General features: G+C 38.3%; 1 protein-coding gene across 9 annotated transcripts in view; it reads left to right on the top strand.

Moving 5' to 3' along the window:
- NUMB (NUMB endocytic adaptor protein) overlaps window positions 1-22,744 on the top strand; it is a 144,660-nt gene that overhangs the window by 112,713 nt on the left and 9,203 nt on the right. For all 9 annotated transcript variants that reach the window (XM_022576622.2, XM_089906203.1, XM_089906202.1 and 6 more), the window contains 3 exons: window positions 16,336-16,410; window positions 18,379-18,519; window positions 21,923-22,127. In XM_022576622.2, coding sequence (XP_022432330.2) covers window positions 16,336-16,410; window positions 18,379-18,519; window positions 21,923-22,127 — 421 coding nt within the window. The remainder of the gene's footprint in view (window positions 1-16,335; window positions 16,411-18,378; window positions 18,520-21,922; window positions 22,128-22,744) is intronic.

The following is a 22,744-nucleotide window of genomic DNA, read 5'->3' as shown; positions in this document are numbered from 1 at the left end:
TTTTCAATCCAAGTTAAATTTCAGGCGAAGTAAGTGAAAGTACATAAACTTATCTTTGAGGATCCTGTGCTCTTTAACCTGGGATGGTAACCTAAGAAAAACTGTCTTAATTAGTAGTCTACCAAATGTCTGTCATATGTGGAATGTTCTTTATGTAGATACTTTTCAAAGAATGCTTGTTCAAATTTCCTTAGAATTAAGAATATATAGGATGGGACTTCCCTGGTGGCACAGTGGTTAAGAATCCACCTGCCAATGCAGGAGACATGGGTTCGATCCCTGGTCCAGGAAGGTCCCACATGCTGCGGAGCAACTAAGCCCGTGTGCCACAACTACTGAAGCCCATGTGCCTAAAGCCCGTGCTCTGCAACAAGAGAAGCCACTGCAATGAGAAGCCTGCGCACCGCAACGAAGAGTAGCCCTCACTCAACGCAACTATAGAAAGCCCGCGTGCAGCAACAAAGATCCAACACAACCAAAAATAAAATAAATAAAAATTAAAAAAATATATATATATATAGGGCTTCCCTAGTGGCGCAGTGGTTGGAGTCCGCCTGCCGATGCGGGGGACGCAGGTTCGTGCCCCGGTCCGGGAGGATCTCGCATACTGCGGAGCGACTGGGCCCGTGAGCCATGGCCGCTGAGCCTGCGCGTCCGGAGCCTGTGCTCCGCAACGGGAGAGGCCACAACAGTGAGAGGCCCACGTACCGCCAAAGAAAAAAAAAAAAAAAAAGTATATATATATATATATGATGACAGTACAGAATGTATTTATCTGTATTACAGATAAATACATTTCTAACACTTTTGTGTCTAAGCTTATCATTGTCTGGTTTTGAGTAAGTGCTACAAAATAAGTCAGACTGAGAGAGTATAAGAAAAAACTACTGTCATTGTATAACTGAGTGTACATTACTAAAAGTTTATGTGAATATAAAAATCCCATCACAGTTCGTTTTTCACTGGGTGGTTTTGTTACTTTAAAGAACGATTTTTTTTTCCTGACCCTGCCATATGCCACGTGAGATCTTAGTTCCCTGACCAGGGATCAAACCCATGCCCCCTGTAGTGGAAGCTCAGAGTCTTAACTGCTGGACCTCCAGGGAAGTCCCTAAAGAACAATTTTAAAAAATTATTAGGGCTTCCCTGGTGGCGCAGTGGTTGAGAGTTCGCCTGCCGATGCAGGAGACATGGGTTCGTGCCCTCGTCCGGGAAAATCCCACATGCTGCGGAGTGGCTGGGCCCATGAGCCATGGCTGCTGAGCCTGCGCGTCAACGGGAGAGGCCACAACAGTGAGAGGCCTGCATATTGCAAAAAAAAAAAAAAAATTATTAGTTTCCACTTTCTTCTCAATTAAATATTTTAGTTGTAACCCTTTTTTTTTTTTTTTTTTTTACATGTTCTGGTTTAGGTCACCTTTATATTAATGTGAACAAATTTGAAGGATTTTAGATTGAATGGTTTAATTCAGTAACTTCTGTCAATCTGAAATAAAAAGTCATATAATTTACCCACGCATGTCACAATAAAATTTTTTAGTAGATATTTTGAGCCTGAGTCAAATTAACAGGTCCGTAGAATGTGGGATCTATAACTAGAAAGAATAAATCCTATAGACATTTGCATCATTATAAATAGACACTATAATTGTTAAGCAGATTTTTTTGGTGGAGCATTTATTCTTTCCTAAATAGAATTTCTCAAAGCAATTTCACATCACCCCAGTTAAAATACAATTTTAATTATCTTCTAAGTGATCAGTTTTTAGTATATCTACTTTAGTAAAAGTCTTTCTTGTCCATGAAGGCTAGATAGAGAAAGCTAAAGGAGAAAATATTGATTTGGTTTATAGAAAAAACATGTTAAAGTATATTTTTTAAAAGGTTATAACATGATGTTAAAGAACAAAGATAGCTCTCACTTGAGAATCACCTCCAAGGTGGCAATATTCATTGCTATAAATAATGGGGTCATTGTGCATCTACAGTGTCACCAAACTGGGTCACACTGTGCTTCTTAGCTGTTTTCACTACATTTTGCTACATGGCAAATCCATATGGTATGAGAAAGAAAACTATGAATTATCTCACTTAATCCTTACAGTAACCCTGAAATTATTATTTTCCCGTTTTACAGTGAGAAAACTAAAGTTTACAGAGGTTAAGGGACCTGCCTGAATCCACAGATACAATAAGTGGTAGAATCTAGGATTTGAACCCAGATAATCTGATTCCAGAGTCTACACTCTTAATCACTATGCTATACAATCACTCAGTTTTCAGATTATTTACAAGCAAAGTTTAAAAGATTTAACCTTAAAAGATGCTAGTTAAGAGCTTCCTGGAAACTCATTTTTACTTTCTTTCTTCTTTAAAGGCAGTAATTTTTTTTAAAATTTATTCGTTTTGGCTATGCTGGGTCTTAGTTGCGGCATGCGGGATCTTTAGTTTTGGCATGCAGACTTCTTAGTTGCGGCATGCCTGCATGATCTAGTTCCCCGACCAGGGAATGTACCCGGGCCCCCTGCACTGGGAACGCTGAGTCTTACCCACTGGACCACCAGGGAAGTCCCTAAAGGTAGTAATTTAATTTTGGATTTTTGTCTCTTGTCAGTTTACTTTGTTACTAGTTAATGCTTTAAAGAATCTTTTCAGTGGTTCAGACTAACATTTAATTTATTTAGAGATGTTTAAACCATACTAGTGAGATTTTCTTAAAAGATACTAATTGATCCCATAATGTGAACAAACATGAACCTCAGAATTTTTTTTCTTCCAGTTTTATTGAGATATAATTGGCATACAGCACTGTATAAGTTTAAGGTGTACCGCATAATGATTTGACTTCATATATCATGAAATGATTACTGCAATAAGTTTAATGAACAACTCTCACAGTTGTATCTCACAGAGATACAATACAGAATTCTTATGTTATTGTGGGGAGAATTCTTTTTATGGCCAGGCAATTTTATTCTTATGTACAATTTTTTAAAATTACAGTAAGTCATTCAAAGAGTTTGGAAAATCAAGGGAGAAAAAACCATCACCTATAACTTTCCAGAAATGTGCTTAATTTTAAGTGAAAAACTTTTCTTTAATTTGGAGCCTTTTAAACCTTTCAAGTTGGCATCATTCAACTCACATTCACACTAATCTACAAGAAGTAGTCTGGTGAAAGAGATTTGGTTTGTTGAGTTTGCTAGGTCAATTGTGTTTTGATGAAAGCTAAAAATGAAGAATCTCATAGGGAGTTTTTATCTAGTAGAGTTCCTCATAAATTTTGATACTTTCTTAGCCTTCTTATCACGTATGGTTTAATGGTCCAAGATAAAGAGAACAACAGTTATCGAGTGTTTCCATCAAACACATTTGGAGAAAAGTAGGTAGATGGGAGAATTATTAGCCCTGATTCTGAATTTGTAAATCATGGCCAGGAGAACTGCTGCTGCTTTTCCCTAAGTTGCGTCCTGGACCTGACCACCCTGTTCTATTCCTGTCAGGGGCCTGACCTCCCTGTTCCTCCAGCAAATGGGAGCAGTACCTTCAGAAGCTTTAGCAGTGAGGAACAGATAAACCTGGGTGTGTTACAGGGCTGTATTATTAACCCGTTGTAAGATTACACACATCTTAGAAGGAAAAAAAACCCTGAGGCTCTGAAATACCTTTTTCTAAACTTAGCTACATTAAATTGATCATTTTTTTAGGAAAGTCAAGAATGTACTCAGCTTTTTAGGAAGTATTACATACAGCTTCTAGTGTATTTGGCCATACTCGGCAAATATTTTATTACCAAGCAATTACGTGACACTTAACGTTTGAAAAGGATATTAAAATTTTAATGTATTTGAGGAAACTCATGAGCTAAGTAATCTATATTACCATTTTATGAGGAACTGACTGAACACAGAGATATAAAATGTTTTCAGGCCACCCTATTAGGTCTCTTTTTAAAGCCATTGTATTAGAAAAATTCAGTTCAGTCTACCTCCTGTGAGTCTTTCTCCTGGGTGTGTCCTTTACTACTGACACAAAACACTTCTAGTCACCAAATGTGTAGAGATTTTTTCCCTAACCAAACAATTCTCTGTGACACCAGTTAGGTGTCCTACAATTTAACGCAATTCTAACACTGTCTACTTGGAGATAGTGTCAGATCCCATAGATTTAAAGACTCAGTCTCACAAGACTGCTCCCACCCACTTCAGATGCCAGTTGCAATTGTAGGTCCCCAGGTTACCCATAATAACTTGTGTCTAATTTGGCTACAAATTGGAGGTTCCCATGACCTCCTCCTCAGGTTTGATTAATTTGCTAGAACAGCTCACAGAAATCAAGGAAACACTTATGTTTACCAGTTTATTAAAGGATATGATAAAGGATACAGGTGAAGAGTCAGATGAAGAGATACATAGGGCGAAGTCTGGGAGTGTCCCAAGGGCGGGAGCTTCTGTCCCTGTAAAATTGGAGTGTGTCACCTTCTCCATGTGGATGTGTTTGCCAACCTGGAAGTTCTCTGAACCTTGTACTATTGGGATTTTGTGGTAGCTTCCTCACATAGGCTTGATAGATTATTCCAACTCCAGCTCCTCTTCCCGCTCTAGAGGATAGGGGTTAAGGCTGAAAATCCTAAGCTTCTCATCATGGCTTGGTCGTTCTGGCAACAAGCCCTCATCCAGGAGCCCACCCAGGGTTGTCTCATTAAACAAAAGATGCCCTTCACTTAGGAATTTACAAGGGTTTTAGGAGCCCTGTGTCAGGGATGGGGTCAGAGACCAAATATCAGGACAAGAGATGCTCGTTGTGCTCTTATCACTTAGGAAATTACAAGGATTTCAGGAGGTCTGTGCCAGGAACCAGGGACAGAGACCAGTATATATTTTCTACTATCTCTTAGCCATCTACTTGTATTTATATAGAACTTTATAGTTTGTGATGTGTTTTGACCTACTTTCTAACTTGTTACTCACAACAGCTCAGTGAATTAGACGTGATAGTTCATGAAACTACATTTTACAAATGAATAAACAAGCTCAAAGAGGTCACCCAGCTAGTAGTAAATGGCAGTGCCTACCCTGAAACCAAAGTTTTCTGAAACTTAGTGCAGAGTTCTTTCACCTACCCTGTGTTGTTCTGTCATTCAGAAGTGTTGGCCTCTGCTTTCCTTGGATAGGCTTTAATTGTAGTGAATGGAGAAGTGTCAAATGCAGGGGACACTAGACATCTCAAGGGCCTGAATGCTTCCCACAAACATGCATTGTATGGCCTGCACACAGTTCATAAATTTGGATTAGTTGCTAATATTTCAAACATTGAAAATTTTTACATCAAAACTATTACATCTGGGCTTCCCTGGTGGCGCAGTGGTTGAGAGTCCGCCTGCCGATGCAGGGGGCGCGGGTTCGTGCCCCAGTCCGGGAGGATCCCACGTGCCGCGGAGCGGCTGGGCCCGTGAGCCGTGGCCGCTGAGCCTGCGCGTCCGGAGCCTGTGCTTTGCGACGGGAGAGGCCACAGCAGTGAGAGGCCCGCATACCGCAAAAAAACCCCCAAACTATTACATCTATCTTAAGAATGGAAGATATGGCAAAACGGCATGCTTTGTATGTAGCAACAGTGGCTTGAGCTGAGTACCAGTTGTGCCCTTTGGTTGCTTGTTTGCCACATCCCTGCAACTCCCTATGGTCCCTACACTCAGGCCTGCTTCACTCATTTTGTTACCGCTTTTAACCTTGTAGGCGTTTGAGTTTGTGGACTCCTCCCTGGGCTATTATTTGATTGTGGTGGGGGGTGTGTGTGTGTGTGTGTGTGTTAACCACTTCTAACTGTATAAAATCACCAAAAAGATTATAATATTTGTTTTAACAGATACTGTTAATGTACTGCCAGATATAATTTTTCAAGTTTTGATGCTGTTACAGTTGTTAAATGGCATCATTAGAAATGCTTATGTTTTAGAGAATACATAGTTGAAAAGTAATGCAGGGTTATATTGTTTTCAGCTAATTATCAAGAGTAAAACATTTCATGGTATTTATGACCACTGTTACGTCAGTGTACTCACATCTACATTCTAATTAGATTTCCTCAATTTTCTCCTCAATGGCAAATTGTACTTAGTGCTTATCTTCACTCTGGATCCTTTCCTTTACATGTGAGGGAATATCACTTGCTGCCTCTTTCCTTTTCTTCCTTTCTGTTTTTTAAATTCTCATGCCCTTCTATAAATTTTACCTTCTTTTGTATTTTATTAGTTGCATCTTTTAGGATTTGGTTTATTTATCCTTTTGAAGTGCAATATAACAAATTTCTGAAGAAGAAAAAAGACAATCCCAAGAGTACTCAGAAGATTTCCATTGATCCTTGGTTTCAGTATTTCCTGCGACATGATCAGCTAATATGTCAAATGCCCTAGCCACTGGTCTTTTCTAGATTTAAAAAAAATTCATTAACCTTTGGAGTTATCTTTTTTATTTGTATTCATGAAGACTTAGTGGTTCTCAAGCCTCAAGTCACAGTGTCTAAAACATACTAGGGACTGTGCTAGGCTATCCAGATCAAAGATAAGTGAGACAATCTCCATTTTTTAAGTCCAGTTTACTCTCATTTTCAGATGACTATTTGACTCCTCCTTCCTTTTCCTTAAACCTCCAGAATTTCTTACTCTTCTTTCAGTTGATGACCTTGCTTCCTACTTCACTGAAAAAATAGAATCAACCAGAAGAGAACTGTCAAACATGACACCACATCTACTTACCTACGTGAATCTGTGCATATATACTCTGTTTTCCCTCCAATTCAAGGGATGAACTGTCTGTGCTCCTAGCTGAGGCCAACTCCTCCGCAAGATTCTTATACTAGCTCTTAGTCATTCTAGTAATGCTACCCCCCTCCTCCATAATCAGTTTTTCTTTCTCTAGTGGATCATTCATTAGCATTAAAACAAACCATCTTTCTAAAAAAAGGTTTCTTCTTGGTGCCTTCAGTTTCTGCTCTCCTTTCCCCTATTAAACTCGTTGAATCAGACTTTATTTACTCAACCTATCAGCAGCATTTGATGTAGCAGCCAAATCCCTCCCGCTCCTCGAAACAGTCTATTCATTTGGAGTTCAGGTGTCATATTCTCTTGATTTTCCCTTGTGTTGATGCCTACTTCTTAGTCTGTGGACTGTTCTCTACCTACACTTCTCCCTTGATGATCTCATCCAGTGTCATGGATTTAAATACCATCTCTATGCTGATGATTTTGAAAGTTCTGTCTCCAGACATCTGCCCTAAACTCCATAGTGGTACTTCCATCTTAGAAGCAGTATAGCATAGGGGTCAAGGACACAGACTGGGGATCTGGATTAATTGTATTTAATCCTGGCTCAGCCACTTATTAGCTTTGTGACGTTGGGAGAGGTTCTTAACTATTCTGTACCTCAGCTTCCCCACTTACAGAAAAAGGATAATACTAATTCCATCTTCACCTGATTGTTGTGACGATTAAATGAGTAAATGCAAGCAAAGTGTACAGAGTAGCCTGCCATATGGATGTGTCAGTATCATCATCATTAAACATTTCACACTAATGTGTCACAAACCAAATTCCGAAACGCTCTCCCAAATTAGTCTTCCCTAGTCTTTCCCATCCCAGTCCATGTGCTTTAGCCACAAATCCTGGATCTGATCTTGACTCCTCTCTTTCTCTTTTACCCTGTATCCATCCCATCTACAGTTCCTGTCTCACTACCCTCCACCACTATTGCCGTGGTCCAAGCCAGCTTCTCCGCTCACCTGAATCATTGCATTAATGTTCTACACAATCTGCTTTCATTATTGTCCCCCTACCATCTGTTCTCAAGATATCAGTCGGAGTGATCTTTTTAAGACAGAGGTCTGATTGTGTTGCTCCACTGCCCTAGATCCTCCAGTAGCTTCCTGAGCTACTCAGGGTAAAAACCAGTCTTTTAGGCCTAGCAGGCCATTATACATGCATTATCTCTGTCCCTTTTCCTATCTTCTCCTATTCTTGCTTCCTGTGTTCCAGCCACACTAGCCTCCTTGCTGTTCCCTGAGCATACCAGCTATGCTTCCACCTCAGGACCTTTGCACTTACTGTAACCTCTAATCTGGAGCACACGTCATCCAGATATATGCATGGCTCACTTCCTCATCTCTTCCCATTTGTTCAAAAGCCCCATTTTCACTGAGGCAGTCACTGAGAGAACCTTATTTTAAATTTCAAATACCACCCTCCTCCATATACAGACACTCACTATTCCCCTTCCTAGCTTTATTTTCTTCTGATAGGGGTTATCACCATTTGTCATAGCATACATTTTACTTATTTGGTTTTTTTTTTATCTCTTCCTCACTAAAACATAAACATTTTGTGGACAGAGATCTTCACCTAATTTAGTTCACTGCTGAATCTTCAATGCCTAGAATAGTTTGTGGTCCATAGTAGCTGCTCCAAAATGTCTGAGTTAGTGAATGACAAATGCAGTGCTTTCAGGTTCACCCTGTAGTGGGAAAAACCAGACAGGTAAAAAAAGGTAGTTAACAAATTGTGTAACAATAATAGGTACTACTGGAGCAGAGAGGGACAGTGAATGTTGGAGATTGTGATTAAGGCTTCTGAGAGGAGATGATACCTAAGGCTGAGACTTAAGACTGTGACTTCCAGTTAAACTAAGTTAGAGGAAAAAGGCATAGAAGGAACAGCATTAACAGGGCCACTGGAGCGACAGAGAACCTGCTCCGACTCATTCACTTATTCAACCTAGGGATATACAGAAGGAGACAGAAGATAAGACCCAAGTTTATGGTATGGATGAAAGGTGGTGGGGAAATCATTCACTGTGAGAAGAGTTATGATGAATTTGGTTTTGGACAGGTTGAATTTGAGGTTCCTATGGAATTTTCACTCTATTATATGCATTTGAAACTTAATATGAACTTAGTATGAACTTAAATGAACTTAATATTAGAATAATTTCTGTTCTAGGTTCCCTCCTCTCAGTTAAAAGTGATTTATAAACTAGGAGAGCTAAATAGCCTCCAAAAATCTCGCCTTTGTTGTTTGGTTCATGACGTGCTATTATCCTTATTTTTTCCCCGAAAGCCTTTAAAGGCCCTTCTCACTTAAGAAAGTGCAGGTTAAAAGTTACTGTACTTTTAAGGAAGCAGCCATTGGAGATAGTACCAGCCTCAAATCCTACAGAAAGTTGTGTTTCTCGGAGGTACATTACTGTATCTTGGAATTATAAGACAAAATTTATTTGTTACACAGTTCTGTTCAGAAATTCAAATGTCATCAAATGATAGATTTGAAGGCCCTCTCAGATTAAAAAAGAAGAAGAAGAAGCCAAGTTTCCTGTTAAGGAAGTCTCTCATTCACTCATTACAAGACACACCGTGTCATGGTTGCCTACGAATATATCATTATTACTCCATAATGACTGGGTTATCTCTGTGTGTAGGTGTGACAGAAAGACTGACCAGAGATTCTTTACATATTGGGTACCCTTGAAGACCTCTTTGGTGTGTAGCAGAAGAGCTTTGCACAATAGAATGGCAAATCACCGTTGCTCAGAAAGAGTGACTTGCTCTACCCTCCCTGCCCAAATTTGTCTGTTTGCCGCTGTTGCTTCTTAACATTTCATAGCTATGCCAAATTATGCTTCTGTGTGTCTTTAGCATTTCTTTGCTTTGGCTTACATTAGAACACCTTTTTGTTCTTGTCTGTCATATGCCCAACACAATTGTCTTGCCTCCAAATATCACTTCTGTTTATGTTGATTAATTGTGTGTTCTTATCTCACTGGTGGCCTTAGGAATCATAGAACTTTAGAGTTGGACTGCGCCTGAGTTTGGGTCTCAGTTTAAAATAATAGGATATAAGCACATTTGTTTAAAAATAGAAAAGAAAAAGAATTCAGGGACAATTCCAAACAGTTCTAGTATTTCAATATAATGAATTGTCTTTCCAAAACAGGTTTAATCACTTTCCAGGGATTATGATGATTTATATCAGAGGTCATCAAACTATGGCCCACTACCTGTTTTTATAAATAAAGTTGTATTGGAACAAATCCATGTCCATTTGTTTACATATTGTCTGTGGCTGCTTTTGTGCAGCAGGGCAGAGTTGGGTAGTTGTGACATAGACTGTATGGCCTGCGAAGCCCTAAATATTTGATACCTGGCCCTTCACAGGAAAAGTTTTCCAATCACGATTTAAACAGTTTAGAAACATACTTCTCCAACTGGAAATCCGAAGTACTTCCCCAGATAACAACATGTAAAACAGAAGAGTGACTGTGAGGATCTGTTAGCGTACTGAGCACACTACCAACTTGTGATCTCCATCCATTTAAAAAAATTTTTAAGTGGTGTCTACCAAAAAAACAAAAAACAAAACAAAACAAAAAACCCCCTGGAGATTAATAGGTAGGCAGATGGCAGTTCTTTATTGTAATTAGTTATTTCATTGCCTTTTATTGTGAGTAGCTTTTATATTTAGGGGAAATGATCTTAGTGTACTGAGTTTGTTTAGTTACTATCTCCATGTCATTTTTGCAATCGTTTTGTCTTTGTTCACTGGTATTTTCACGTTAAGATTACCTGTGCATTCTCTTACTTGCAGTGTAAGTTTCCTGATTTAATAATTTGTAATAGACCCATTTCCTGCTATCATTTTCTCCAGTGTCAGAGTCTGCTTAATTTCTGTATTGGTTTATATCTACCCAAAGTAAAAGGTGTTTAAGGGAAATGTTAGTTTTAGAATTTTAACATGGATATTTAGAGAGTTGAGTGGTTACTTGAAAATTATATTTGACATTTTTCACTCATAGGGTAGTTTGATCCTTCTCAGTTTAAATTCTAAGTTACTGAAATTCTGTTCATGTTAGACCCATTTTCTTTCCTTGAAGAATAAGCAGTTTTCTCTTTGTTGTAAAACTATTTTTCATGCATTAACACTATTCAGTGTGAATTCTACCTATAACCTTGAAATTATTATTAAAATAAAAAGCGTTGGAACCGTGGTGATGAAATAATTCTTACTGTCTTACATATACGTTACCCCTACCACATTTTCATTGGTGTCTGAAGTATTATGTAGTCTTTTTTTAAGGGGTGTTTGTGTCACTAAGGTGTATGTATATTCTATCGTATAATAACCCATATATGTGGAATCTAGAAAAATGGTATAGATGCTCTTATTTGCAAAGCAGAAATAGAGACATAGACGTAGAGAACAAATATATGGATACCAAGGGGGAAAGGGGTGGGGAGGGAGGAATTGGGAGACTGGGATTGACACATATACATTATTGATACTATGTAGAAAATAGACAACTGATGGGAACATACTGTATAACATAGGGAGCTCTACCTAATGCACTGTGGTAACCTAAGGGAAGTCCAAAAGGGAGGGGATATCTGTATGTGTATGGCTGATTCATTTTGTTGTGCAGTGGAGGCTGACGCAACATTGTAAAGCAACCATACTCCAATAAAAATTAATTTTAAAAAATTTTTAAAAAGTTTTTAAAGATGTATGTATATTCTATATTTCATGCTTACTCTGGGTTATCTCTTTTTTTAGTCCTGTGGCTAGCTAACTTTGGCCTTATCTCCTAAGGTATTGGCTTAAGTAGATAGTTTTAGGGCAAACAAAAGGAAAACTTTCATCTTCTGTGACTTTTATCATTTTCTAAAAAGTGTTTAGGAATCTTAGTTTATATTATCAGAATGAAAGACACTAAAGTTTACAGATAGTTCAGAAGCATTACTACTTTAGAATTTGTGAGAGGAAGTCTGGACTTAATTTCAGCTGCAGGTGTCTTTGAGTGTTAATATCTCAATACCTGATTGAAATAATTGTAATGTGGCAAACTATACTGACATCCAAGAACTGGCACTCAAATGTATGAACAAATGGAAGAATTCATATTATCTGTTTTCTTCGCCTATTTAGAGAAATCAGATGCTGTGAAATACGATAAATACAATGCTTCACTGATATACTAGTACAACACTATAAAAATTAATATAAAGACATACCTGAAAAAGTAGAGATATTTTCATAATAGTCTAATAGGGCCAATAAAGTATTTCCCTGTATATGATAAGGAAACTAAATGGGGAACAGTCCCATTCTAAAATGACCTTTTATTTTTCCCACTGTTAGTCTCCCAACCTTGAAGTAGTTCTGTCTGTTGCCTCCGATGCTGAACACTGTAGGCTGCATTTGCACGATGAGCATACTGATACAACTGCAAATTGAAATTTCTTATGCAGGATTTTCAGTGCCTTTTGGCAGTCTTCTGTGTCACTGATTAGCTGTCTCCTATTTCCTACAGCAGATGTTTAGCAAATTTATTCCTTCAACAAATATTTCTTAAACTCCTACACTGTACCAGGCATTGTTCTAAGCTCTGAAGTTATAGCAGTGAACAATAAGGATGGAAAAAACCCTGCCATCATGGAGCTTACGTTCCAGCAAAATACTAAATGCTGCATAAGCGTTGGTTAAATATGGGCAGTTACTGTTGTTGATGGGGTGACTGTTGTCCCAGTTTGCCCGAACAGCCCCAGCTTAACACCTGTTTCTGGGTTTTAATAGTGTCCCCTTTCACTTTCAAAGTGGTCCCAGTTTGGACAGTAAATTATATGGCCACCGTAGTTCTAAACCTTTTACATCTATTTATTTATTGAATCCTCATAATAATCCCATGAGGTATGTGACATTATTAATATCATTATGCAGATGTGGAAACTGAAGCATAGAGAGGTTAAGTAATTTGCCCTTGGTCATACTAGTAAGTGGCAGAACCAGAATTCAAACCCAGACAACAGCCTGGCTCCAGAGTTTGTGCTGAGTCACTATACTGTACCGCCCCAATACTGCTGTGGTAAATCTGCTTTCTTATTCTGCCTGTCTACCTTCTTCTCCCTAGCAAAGTAAATCGGGTAATCTCATTTCCTTGACAGATGAATTTGTGGCTCTTTGGAGTGAACTTCCTCAACTTGTCACTCACTCCTTTACAAATCTGTCTTCATTTTTACTTGGCTTCACTCCATCCCTCTATTTCAAGGACGGGACATCCCTCTTCCCATCTAAAACTTGTATTCTAGCCTCATCCCATTTTGCCTCCTAGAGGACTTTGTTCTCTACATTACTCTTTTTGGGCCTTCAGTCTCCATCTTTCCACTGGCTTTTCCCATTCAGCATATAAGCATGATCTGTTGTTGTTGAAAGTGTGTGTTACTCCTTCAAGAAGCTTTATCGTTGGGAGAATTTTTTTAAGTTTATTAATATAATGATGATAAATGAATACGAATTATTTATTACCCTCTTTAAATTCCAGATACTGTATATATCTCTGATCCTTTTACCAACCCTATGGATACTTTACAGATGAAGAAATGGAAGCTCAGAGGACTCTATAACTCGCTTAGCTTATGGATAATGGCGTTGAATTCAGACTTGTATTTGTCTTACTCCAAAATCCATTCTATTTCTAGTATATCATGTTAGTTTACCACAATTCTTAAAGGACGTCCCTTGATCCTCTGCTTGTCCTCCATCGCCTTATAGCTCTTTTTGTATGTGTAGACTCATCTTGCCTTTCATTTACTTCTCAACCCATTCTAGTCTGACTTCGACCTTTTTATTAGTCAGATCCTCCAAAGAAACAAAACCACCATCTGTCTCTCTCTCTCTCTCTCTCTCTCTCTCTCTCTCTCTCTCTCTCTGTGTGTGTGTGTGTGTGTGTGTGTGTATGTGTACACACAGAGGCCGGCAGGCTGGAAATTCAGGCAGAATTTCTGTTACAGACTTGAAGCAGAATTTCTTCTCAGGGAAACCTCAGTTTTTAACCCTTAAGGCCTTCAACTGATTGGATGAGGCCCAGCCATATTATCAAGGGTAATCTCCTTTACCTAAAGTTAGTTGACTGTAAATGTTAATCATATCTGCAAAATACCTTTATAACAACATGTAGACCAGTGTTTGATCAAACAACTGGGCAACCATAGACTAGCCAACATGACACATAAAAATAACCACCACAACCTCTATCACTGTGGTGTCTTACTCACTGCTAAATCCAGTGGACGTTTTTCACATCTTTCCTTAACTTGGTCACTTTGCAACATTTGACATTTTGGACAACCTGTTACTTCTCGAAACCTTTCTCCCTTAGTTTCAATGACCCTAATCTCTTTTCATTCTCCTGTCCGTCTGGCTATTCCTTTTCTGATATTTCATTACTCGTCTCCCAATTCCTTAATTATTAATATTCTCTCCTGTCCTTGGCCCTCTTATTACTCCCGCAATTGATGTCTCCCCAAACTAAAATTCCATCTTAGAATTTTCTACTGAGCTTTAGACCTGTATATCCAATTGCTTGGATGTTGCACAGACATCTCAAACTTTGCTTGTCTAAAACTGAAATCCTCTTCTCCCACTCTCCAACTTGCTTCTGCATCTCTTCTTTCTCTTAGTTTGTAGTACCGTCTGCACCCAGCTAGTTTACCAAGCCAGGAACCAGAGAGGAGTCTTCAGCATCTCTCTTACATTTACCATTTAAGACTTTCCCATCTCCATTCCTATCTCAACCAAGAGAGCTCAACCCTCATTTTCTCTCACCTAGAATCTTGTGGTATTTCTCCCTCCCATCAGTCTCTTTCCAACCCCTCTACACTGCTGCCAAAGTGATATTTTAAAAATGCAAATCTGTTTATTCGTGTTTAAAATTCTTTTAGTAGCTCCTAATTGCCCACCGAATTAAGATAGAATTCTTTAGCAGGCATACAGTCCTCCATGGCTAGGCCTTTTCTGCTCTTTATATTCCACTGCGCCTCGCTCACCCATCCTACTTCAAGCCACACCGACATATTTATAGAGCCCAGATTTGCTGTATTGTTGGCTTCCACGTCCTATTCTGCTGTTTCTTCTGCCTGGAATGTCTGCTACCTCTATTACTTCCCTACCTTCCTACCCCCACCTGGGGCATCTAGAAAAATTATTTTAGTACCCAGTTCAATCTTTAGTTTGGAATAACCTTCCCCCAATTCCACAAACAGATTTGACCATACCTCCTTTCTGACATTGTTACAAACTTTTCAACTCTACTATAGCACTTACTACTATATTATTTATTTTTTGTTTATCTGTCACCTTTCAATGGACTGTGAACTCTTCGAGTATTTCTACTGCCTGGCATATAATAGGCTCTCATCAGATTTGTTGTGGTGGTGGAAACGGAGCCCAGAGTGGATTATACAGTTCACTTAAATAAGGCCATGCCTTATTGAGGAGTGCTGGGCTTGGACATGTATAGTGAAGAATGGTAGACATTTCTTTATCTTCCTTTGTTCCTTCTAGAGGCTGCTGTTCCAACCTTTAGTACCAGATTCCTTTTGATCTATACTTTTTATGATGTTCTGATACCTATTCTCAGCCTTCACTTTGCTTTTGTTTTATTTTGCTTGTATCTTTGGAGCAGTTAAAAAGAAAGGAAGCTATTTAAATTACTATTACAAATTCCCACTGTCCCATTTTCATTCCATCACAGGAGAAATCATACATCAGCTTGTTCTCATGTGATTCTTGGTGTGCCAAAAGTCTTTTCTCAGCCGGTAAAAAGAATTCATGTTATAATGACAATATTTTTCCAACAGTTTTTTAATTCTCCTATGTCCCCAAAATGTCTCCATGCATTTAATGTCAAATTACAAACTAAACCAGTTCTGTGTTAATCCTGAGAGAAGAAATAATGGTTTTTAAAGATTGTTAAAGGAATAATGAAGACTTCTTGGGTTTTTAATAAAGTTTCAGGTGACCAAGGGTCCTGCTATACACATTGGGGCCAAAGGATAGTAGAATGGCCAGCATCTCATTTTAGACTTACGTATTACTTTCTACTCTAAATGCACTTGTAGAAGCTACTTGTGGTGTAACTCCTTATGTATTTAATATTTATCTAACTCTTGGTTTTCGTGGTTGAGTTTTGAAATGAGTGAAGAATCTACTTATTCTTTGCCCTTTACAGAATGTGATATCTTGGTTTTTATTCCATTTGTCCCCCTTACCTTTTACTTAATTTTATCTTATTATTTTGCATTGTGTTTCTAAAATAATGGCTTTGGCTTATTTTTTCTTGAATGTTTCTGCAGTTTGGTTTGAGTATCTAGCTTTGGCACCCCTCCTGAACTTGACTCCATCTGTACTTGTGACTTTTGGAAGGCAGAAGTCAGTGTTTTCTAGGGAGATGACTATTTTTTAATATTATATATGTGTGTGTCTCCCCCACCCCCTTCCTTTTTGGTTTCTCTTAAAAGACTGGAAAGAAAGCAGTTAAGGCAGTCCTGTGGGTATCGGCAGATGGACTCAGAGTTGTGGATGAAAAAACTAAGGTAAAACTTTCATAAGCTTAAATGTTACTGCTCATATGTTTTTTATCCCTATGATCAAATATAATGCCATTAAGCTGTTGTAGTCACTCTGTATCCTTCCACTTTGTCCAAAGAACGATCTTTGGAGAGACTAGTTAATGTTCAGAAAAACCAATTTAGTTACTCATTTACCTTACGAAAAACAGAAGAGAATTCTCTCAACATTTTGGTCTACATGACACAGCATGTTTAGCCTACGGTGTATTAGCATTTAATGTTAAGATCTGAGTTCTGTTTTTGTTCTGACACGTTAAAAAAGTTTACCCCCACAAATACGATGTGAAAAATGATGGACCTTTTATTGATATCACAGTTAAAAATTTAAAAAGTTGATAGACCATATCTAAAATTTCTTCTTGTTCCTTAATAAAACACTATTTTTAGAAAGTGATATTTGAACTGATTAACCTACTATTTAGCTGAAGACTCAATTTAAGTGAAATCTTAAGGACTAGTAAATTGCTCATTTGGTTAACATTTATTTAGAATACACAACAGTATCTCAAATAATATGTAGCACTTTGCATTTGAAAGAAAGTGATCCTACATGCCTAAATAAGAATAGACATAGACTCTGCCCTTAGCATCAGGTGTTATTTATATAAGTACATTTAATCATTAATTCGAACTTTTTAAGAGACCTAAATCTGGAGAAATTTTAACAAAAAGGCAATTTTCAAAAAAAAACAAAAAAGAAAAAAAACCCTCAGGTGTCACTGGAAGGAGGAGAAAGTCTGGCAGGTAAAGAACAGTTTTCATGGGTAGCTTGCCTGGTATATTGTAAGTGATTTAATTTAGCTACATTTTAGTTCTTTTCACTAAGGCTTTTCTTTTTTTTTAAGTTCAAGAGAAGTGGTAGTCTCAAGTGTACATTACAGTTGGAAATAACTATCATTTTAATTAGCTTATTTTGTGTAGTTTTCATTAGTGCTTTGGGTGAAATTTGTTGTATGTGGAGGCTATATTTTTAGTTGCTTTACACGATAGTTAGAAAGTGATGTTGCCCCCTATTGGTTACTTATAACACTGGAATTAATTAATTTACTTCTTCCCACATTGAGTGATAATAGTAATTGATGACTTGTCATCCTGGGACCCATTATGAGCAGAAAAGAAATTTTGCAATATGTATAACAAATGAAGGGCTCGTATTTAGAATATATAAATAACTCCTACATTTCAAAAGAAAAATGACAGATAATCCAAAAGACTTGAATTACTTTGCTGAAGAGGAAATTCATAGTAATCAAGGTTATGCAAAATAAAATTATAATGAGCCACCAGCATTGCAGAACTTTAAAGAATTGACTGGCAAGTTGTGGAGCAATAGGAATTCTCATAGTTATGCTGTATAAAAGCCATTTTGTTTGCATGTTTTAGCACTTACAGCCCCCATCTCAGCATCTAGGGATTTTAGGTGACTGGAATATCACACAGAAGAGCCAAAGAGTGTCAAGATTTTAAAAAACATTTTGTGCAGTGTTTATACTATGTGTATATGATGTCATTCAGCAAGTATATAAACATAGAGAGTCATACTCAAAATTAAATAATCAGTAAGTTAATAAATACATAGAGCTGTTCTGGAAATGATGTTATTTGAATGTAAGTTATATGGAAATTGGATTAAATTGATTACATATATTGTAAAATTGAACATGGAATTTACCATCATAAAACTAGAATCAGCAGGCATATATTATATATATGAAGATGAAGTGAGGGAGGCATCTGGGGAAAGTGCCTCTTGGGATTTCTCCTAGGTCAAATTCTTAGTATTCAGACTTCTGGCTCAGATCCAGCTATTCTATAGCCTTGATGCATTAGATGTAGAGACTCTGTGTTGTGAAATGAACATCCTGTGTTTCTTCTGAGAAACTTCATTAACCTCATAAGTCCTCTATTCCTTTGTGTTTTCCTTTTTTCTAGGACCTCATAGTTGACCAGACAATAGAAAAAGTTTCTTTCTGTGCCCCAGATAGGAACTTTGATAGGGCCTTCTCTTACATATGTCGTGATGGCACAACTCGGCGCTGGATCTGTCACTGCTTCATGGCTGTCAAGGACACGGTGAGTCCAATAGCATGGATTTCATCATGACTAGCCTCAGTCACCAAGCTCCTTCTGGGTTGGCTCAGCCAAACAGTTTCCACTACATTTTTTTTTTTTACATCTTTATTGGAGTATAATTGCTTTACAATGGTGTGTTAGTTTCTGCTTTATAGCAAAGTGAATCAGTTATACATATACATATGTTCCCGTCTCTCTTCCCTCTTGCATCTCCCTCCCTCCCACCCTCCCTATCCCACCCCTCTAGGTGGTCACAAAGCACCGAGCTGATCTCCCTGTGCTATACGGCTGCTTCCCACTAGCTATCTATTTAACATTTGTTAAGGTATATATGTCCATGCCACTCTCTCACTTTGTCACAGCTTACCCTTCCCCCTCCCCATATCCTCAAGTCCATTCTCTAGTAGGTCTGTGTCTTTATTCCCGTCTTGCCCCTAGGTTCTTCATGACCTTTTTTGTTTTTTGTTTTTTCCTTAGATTCCATATATATGTGTTAGCATATGGTATGGGCATATACCCTGAGAAAACCATAATTCAAAAAGAGTCATGTACCAAAATGTTCATTGCAGCTCTATTTACAATAGCCAGGACATGGAAGCAACCTAAGTGTCCATCAACAGATGAATGGATAAAGAAGATGTGCCACATATATACAATGGAATATTACTCAGCCATAAAAAGAAACGAAATTGAGTTATTTGTAGTGAGATGGATGGACCTAGAGTCTGTCATACAGAGTGAAGTAAGTCAGAAAGAGAAAAACAAATACCGTATCCACTACATTTTTAACAAGTACGTGCTGTTACAGCACTTGGAAGTGCCTAAACTAGCCTGCTTTCACTCCTTTTATTCAAGTAATTCACACTCTTGGTATAACCCTACCACTCACAGAGCAAGATGATTGGCTGAGATCCAAGGTCATTAAAGGAAAGTAAAAGTTCTCTGGTGATGGTGGCTGCTAAACTTTATTTGAAACTTTTCATTATTAGAACTATTTTCAAGATCCTTACATGCATTTGTTTGCTGATTCATCTGGGTAGAAGATACTGGCATTTGAAAGGCGCTTATAAATTCATTTACAAAGTGACTCTACCACAAGAACTGAGTGGGAGTATATTTTCAATTAAAAGAATAGAAATACTAAATTATGGTACAGTGAACTATGCTAGAAATTGCTACATAGTAGAAATTTTGGTTTTTTTTAAAAGTAGAGAATAGGGACTTCCCTGGTGGCGCAGTGGTTAAGAATCTGCCTGTCAATGCAGGGGACACGGGTTTAAGCCCTGGTCCAGGAAGGTCCCACATGCCACGGAGCAGCTAAGCCCGTGTGCCACAACTACTGAGCCTGCGCTATAGAGCCTGCGAGCCACAACTACTGAGCCCACGCGCCTAGAGCCCGTGCTCTGCAACAAGAGAAGCCGCCACAATGAGAAGCCTGTGCACCTCCACGAAGAGTGGCCCCTGCTTGCCACAACTAGAAGAAGCCCGTGTGCAGCAACGAAGACACAATGCAGCCAAAAATAAATAAAATAAAATAAATTAATTTTAAAAAGTAGGGAATAATCGAATCTATCATTCTTCATCTAAATTACCGAAAATTCTGATATGAAAGACAAGTCTCTTAGATGATGATGATCTTCATTATAATATAGCGTTGAGTGTGTAATATTTGAGTTTTTAAACATCCAGACAGAATAAGGCAGTTGTAGCCATTCATGACTACAACTCGATGAACTCTTGCTAAGGTTTAACCTGGAAGGGAAGTGGTGGCCATATTCTAATATTGACCAAAAACTTTTTAAAAAGCAGTTGTATAAACAAATATTAGGAGCTCAAGCTCTGAATCAGATATGGGTTCAGTTCCTCTTTCTGGTTCTTACTAGCTGTGGGATTTGGGGCAGGTTATTTAACATTTTCTAAGTCTTAGTATCCACTTCTATAAGATGGAGATAACAGTTGTGGGGACTAAATTTGGTAACAAGTATAAACACTTACAGCATAGGGTCTGGCCCATGGTAACTGCTCCACTTCAAGAACTTCTGCCATAAGGCCTCGCAGAAATAATAAGCTTCCTTGGCCTATAGTTCTGTCTTTGTAATAGAGCTGTGTTCAAACGCACACGGTTCTAAAATTCTTTCGGTCCTCTCTCCTATTTCACCCTTCAGTGCCTACCCTTGTATCATCCTACTAGGAAGTTAGATAGAAGCTCACGCAGGTTCATAAAGGGTGAGTCTGTCAGTCTTTAAATAAGCAGTCACGTGAGATCTTACAGTTCACAGTCATGTGAGATCTTAGGGACAAAAGCACTTCAGACATTTACCTCCCCTTATGATATCTGATACTGGCATATAAAATGCAGTGAAATTACTTACTCAGAGCGATATGTAGGAGCAGCCGCTTACATGGTATGATTTTGGAAACTCCACAAAGGTTTCCCTGTTCTCAGATTTTCTTCTCGCTGTTAAAGACGCCAACAGTTATTATATCATCCCTAACTTTTTTATTCCACAATTAGGGATATAGTTTAAAATACAGATAACCCTGGTAAAAAGTAACCCACCAAATCTATTAAATTTACTCTAGGTAATCCAGTGTATCTTTAAAACAATATTTAGTTTACATAAGCCTTCCTCTCCTCCCACACACAAAAAATTCAGGTTTATCTGTTTAATTCCTTTATTAGCAGAAAATGTGGGTGAAAACATGCTTTTACTTTTGCCTGTGTGTGGTTGGGAGGTAGAGTTGGGGTTTGAGAGAGCTAGAAGAAGATAGGGAAGTTATGGGAGAGAGCCTACAAGCACTGAGGGCCCAGAGGGGGCAGGGGAGGAGCATTCAGAAAGACTGAGAAAGCTAAGCTTTCCTTTGCCTGATTGCTTCTCATCGCTGCAGTTGTATTTATTTATCTGAAGTTTTAAGTTTGCGCCTTTTGTTCCTGGACATGTTGATAGTATATTTAAGCTCTGAAATTTGCCCTGCCTTTCCAGTGGTTTCTTAGAAATGCTTGGTAAATATTCCTACTATTCCCCTAAATGGCAAATAGAGGTTTGTGTGTCAAGACTTAGGGCTTGGAACCTTGAGCAGTGTCTTCTAAGCTGGTGACCAGAGTTAATGTGAGTGACAGAGGGACCTGACTAATAAGGAAGTATTGGTGGCTGCTCAGAAAACACCGCTTACCGATGGTCGCTTTACCCAATGCCTACTACAGTAAAGGATCATAAGCATTACCTAAGGTAATAATTCATTTAGATTAATTTGGCGTATTAATATACTAAAATCTGATTTTAAGCTGGAGTTCCTAACATTTTGCCTGTGTGGAAACAGACTTATTTTGTGGTCCAAGCTAATTTGTAATTTTTGACACCATAACTCTAAAAAAGTTCTTTAAACCTTCTGTTACATACAGGGTGAAAGGCTGAGCCACGCAGTGGGCTGTGCTTTTGCAGCCTGTTTAGAACGTAAGCAGAAGCGGGAGAAGGAATGTGGAGTGACTGCTACTTTTGATGCCAGTCGGACCACTTTCACAAGAGAAGGATCATTCCGTGTCACGACAGCCACTGAGCAAGCAGAAAGAGAGGAGATTATGAAACAAATCCAAGATGCTAAGAAAGGTACAATCTGTTCTACTACAATGTGTGTTTATTTAAACAGTTTTTCCCAACAGGTTAATATTTGGAAGCTATCAGGGGCAAGCTTTTTCAGTCAAGGAGAACTCTTAGCAATATATGAAGACCTTAAGAACAAAGCTAAAAATCTAAACACAGTCCTTTCCTTTAGAGTGGCTTGTTTAGTGGCTTCAGAGTGTTTACTCTTCCCATTATGTTAAACTACCGGGGAAGCTGAGAGTGCAGTTGAAGAAGCCGCAAAGACATTCAAAAACAAAATTGGGAAAACCTGCATCCTCGAACAGATTTTTAAATTCTGATGCATCTGATGTCTGTGAGAAGCAAATGCTATCAAGGACCTACATTTTAAAGGAAGAAGTACAAGTCCCAGGTTTAGGCTGCAGAGGACCCACTGATGGTGATGCTGGGTATAAATGCAGGCAGAAATTTCTCGGTGATACTCTTCTTATTAGATTATTACTGTTGTTTTAGTGCTTTTGTGAAAAAAGTCCACAGATTTTGAGATGCTGGCCCGTCTTTTTTCCATAGCCCCATTAATTTTAGTGTGTGGTTTTGCAGAATGTGTCCTTTTTTCAGGTACCCATAGCAGCATAGCAGAAATG

The sequence above is a fragment of the Delphinapterus leucas genome, chromosome 2 (genome assembly GCF_059928025.1).
Source record: "Delphinapterus leucas isolate spDelLeu-1000000601 "Yukka" chromosome 2, BTC_Dleu_Yukka2, whole genome shotgun sequence".
Lineage (NCBI taxonomy): Eukaryota > Metazoa > Chordata > Mammalia > Artiodactyla > Monodontidae > Delphinapterus > Delphinapterus leucas.
Note: the sequence above shows the minus strand (reverse complement) of the source record. Positions and strands in the feature narration are given on the sequence as shown.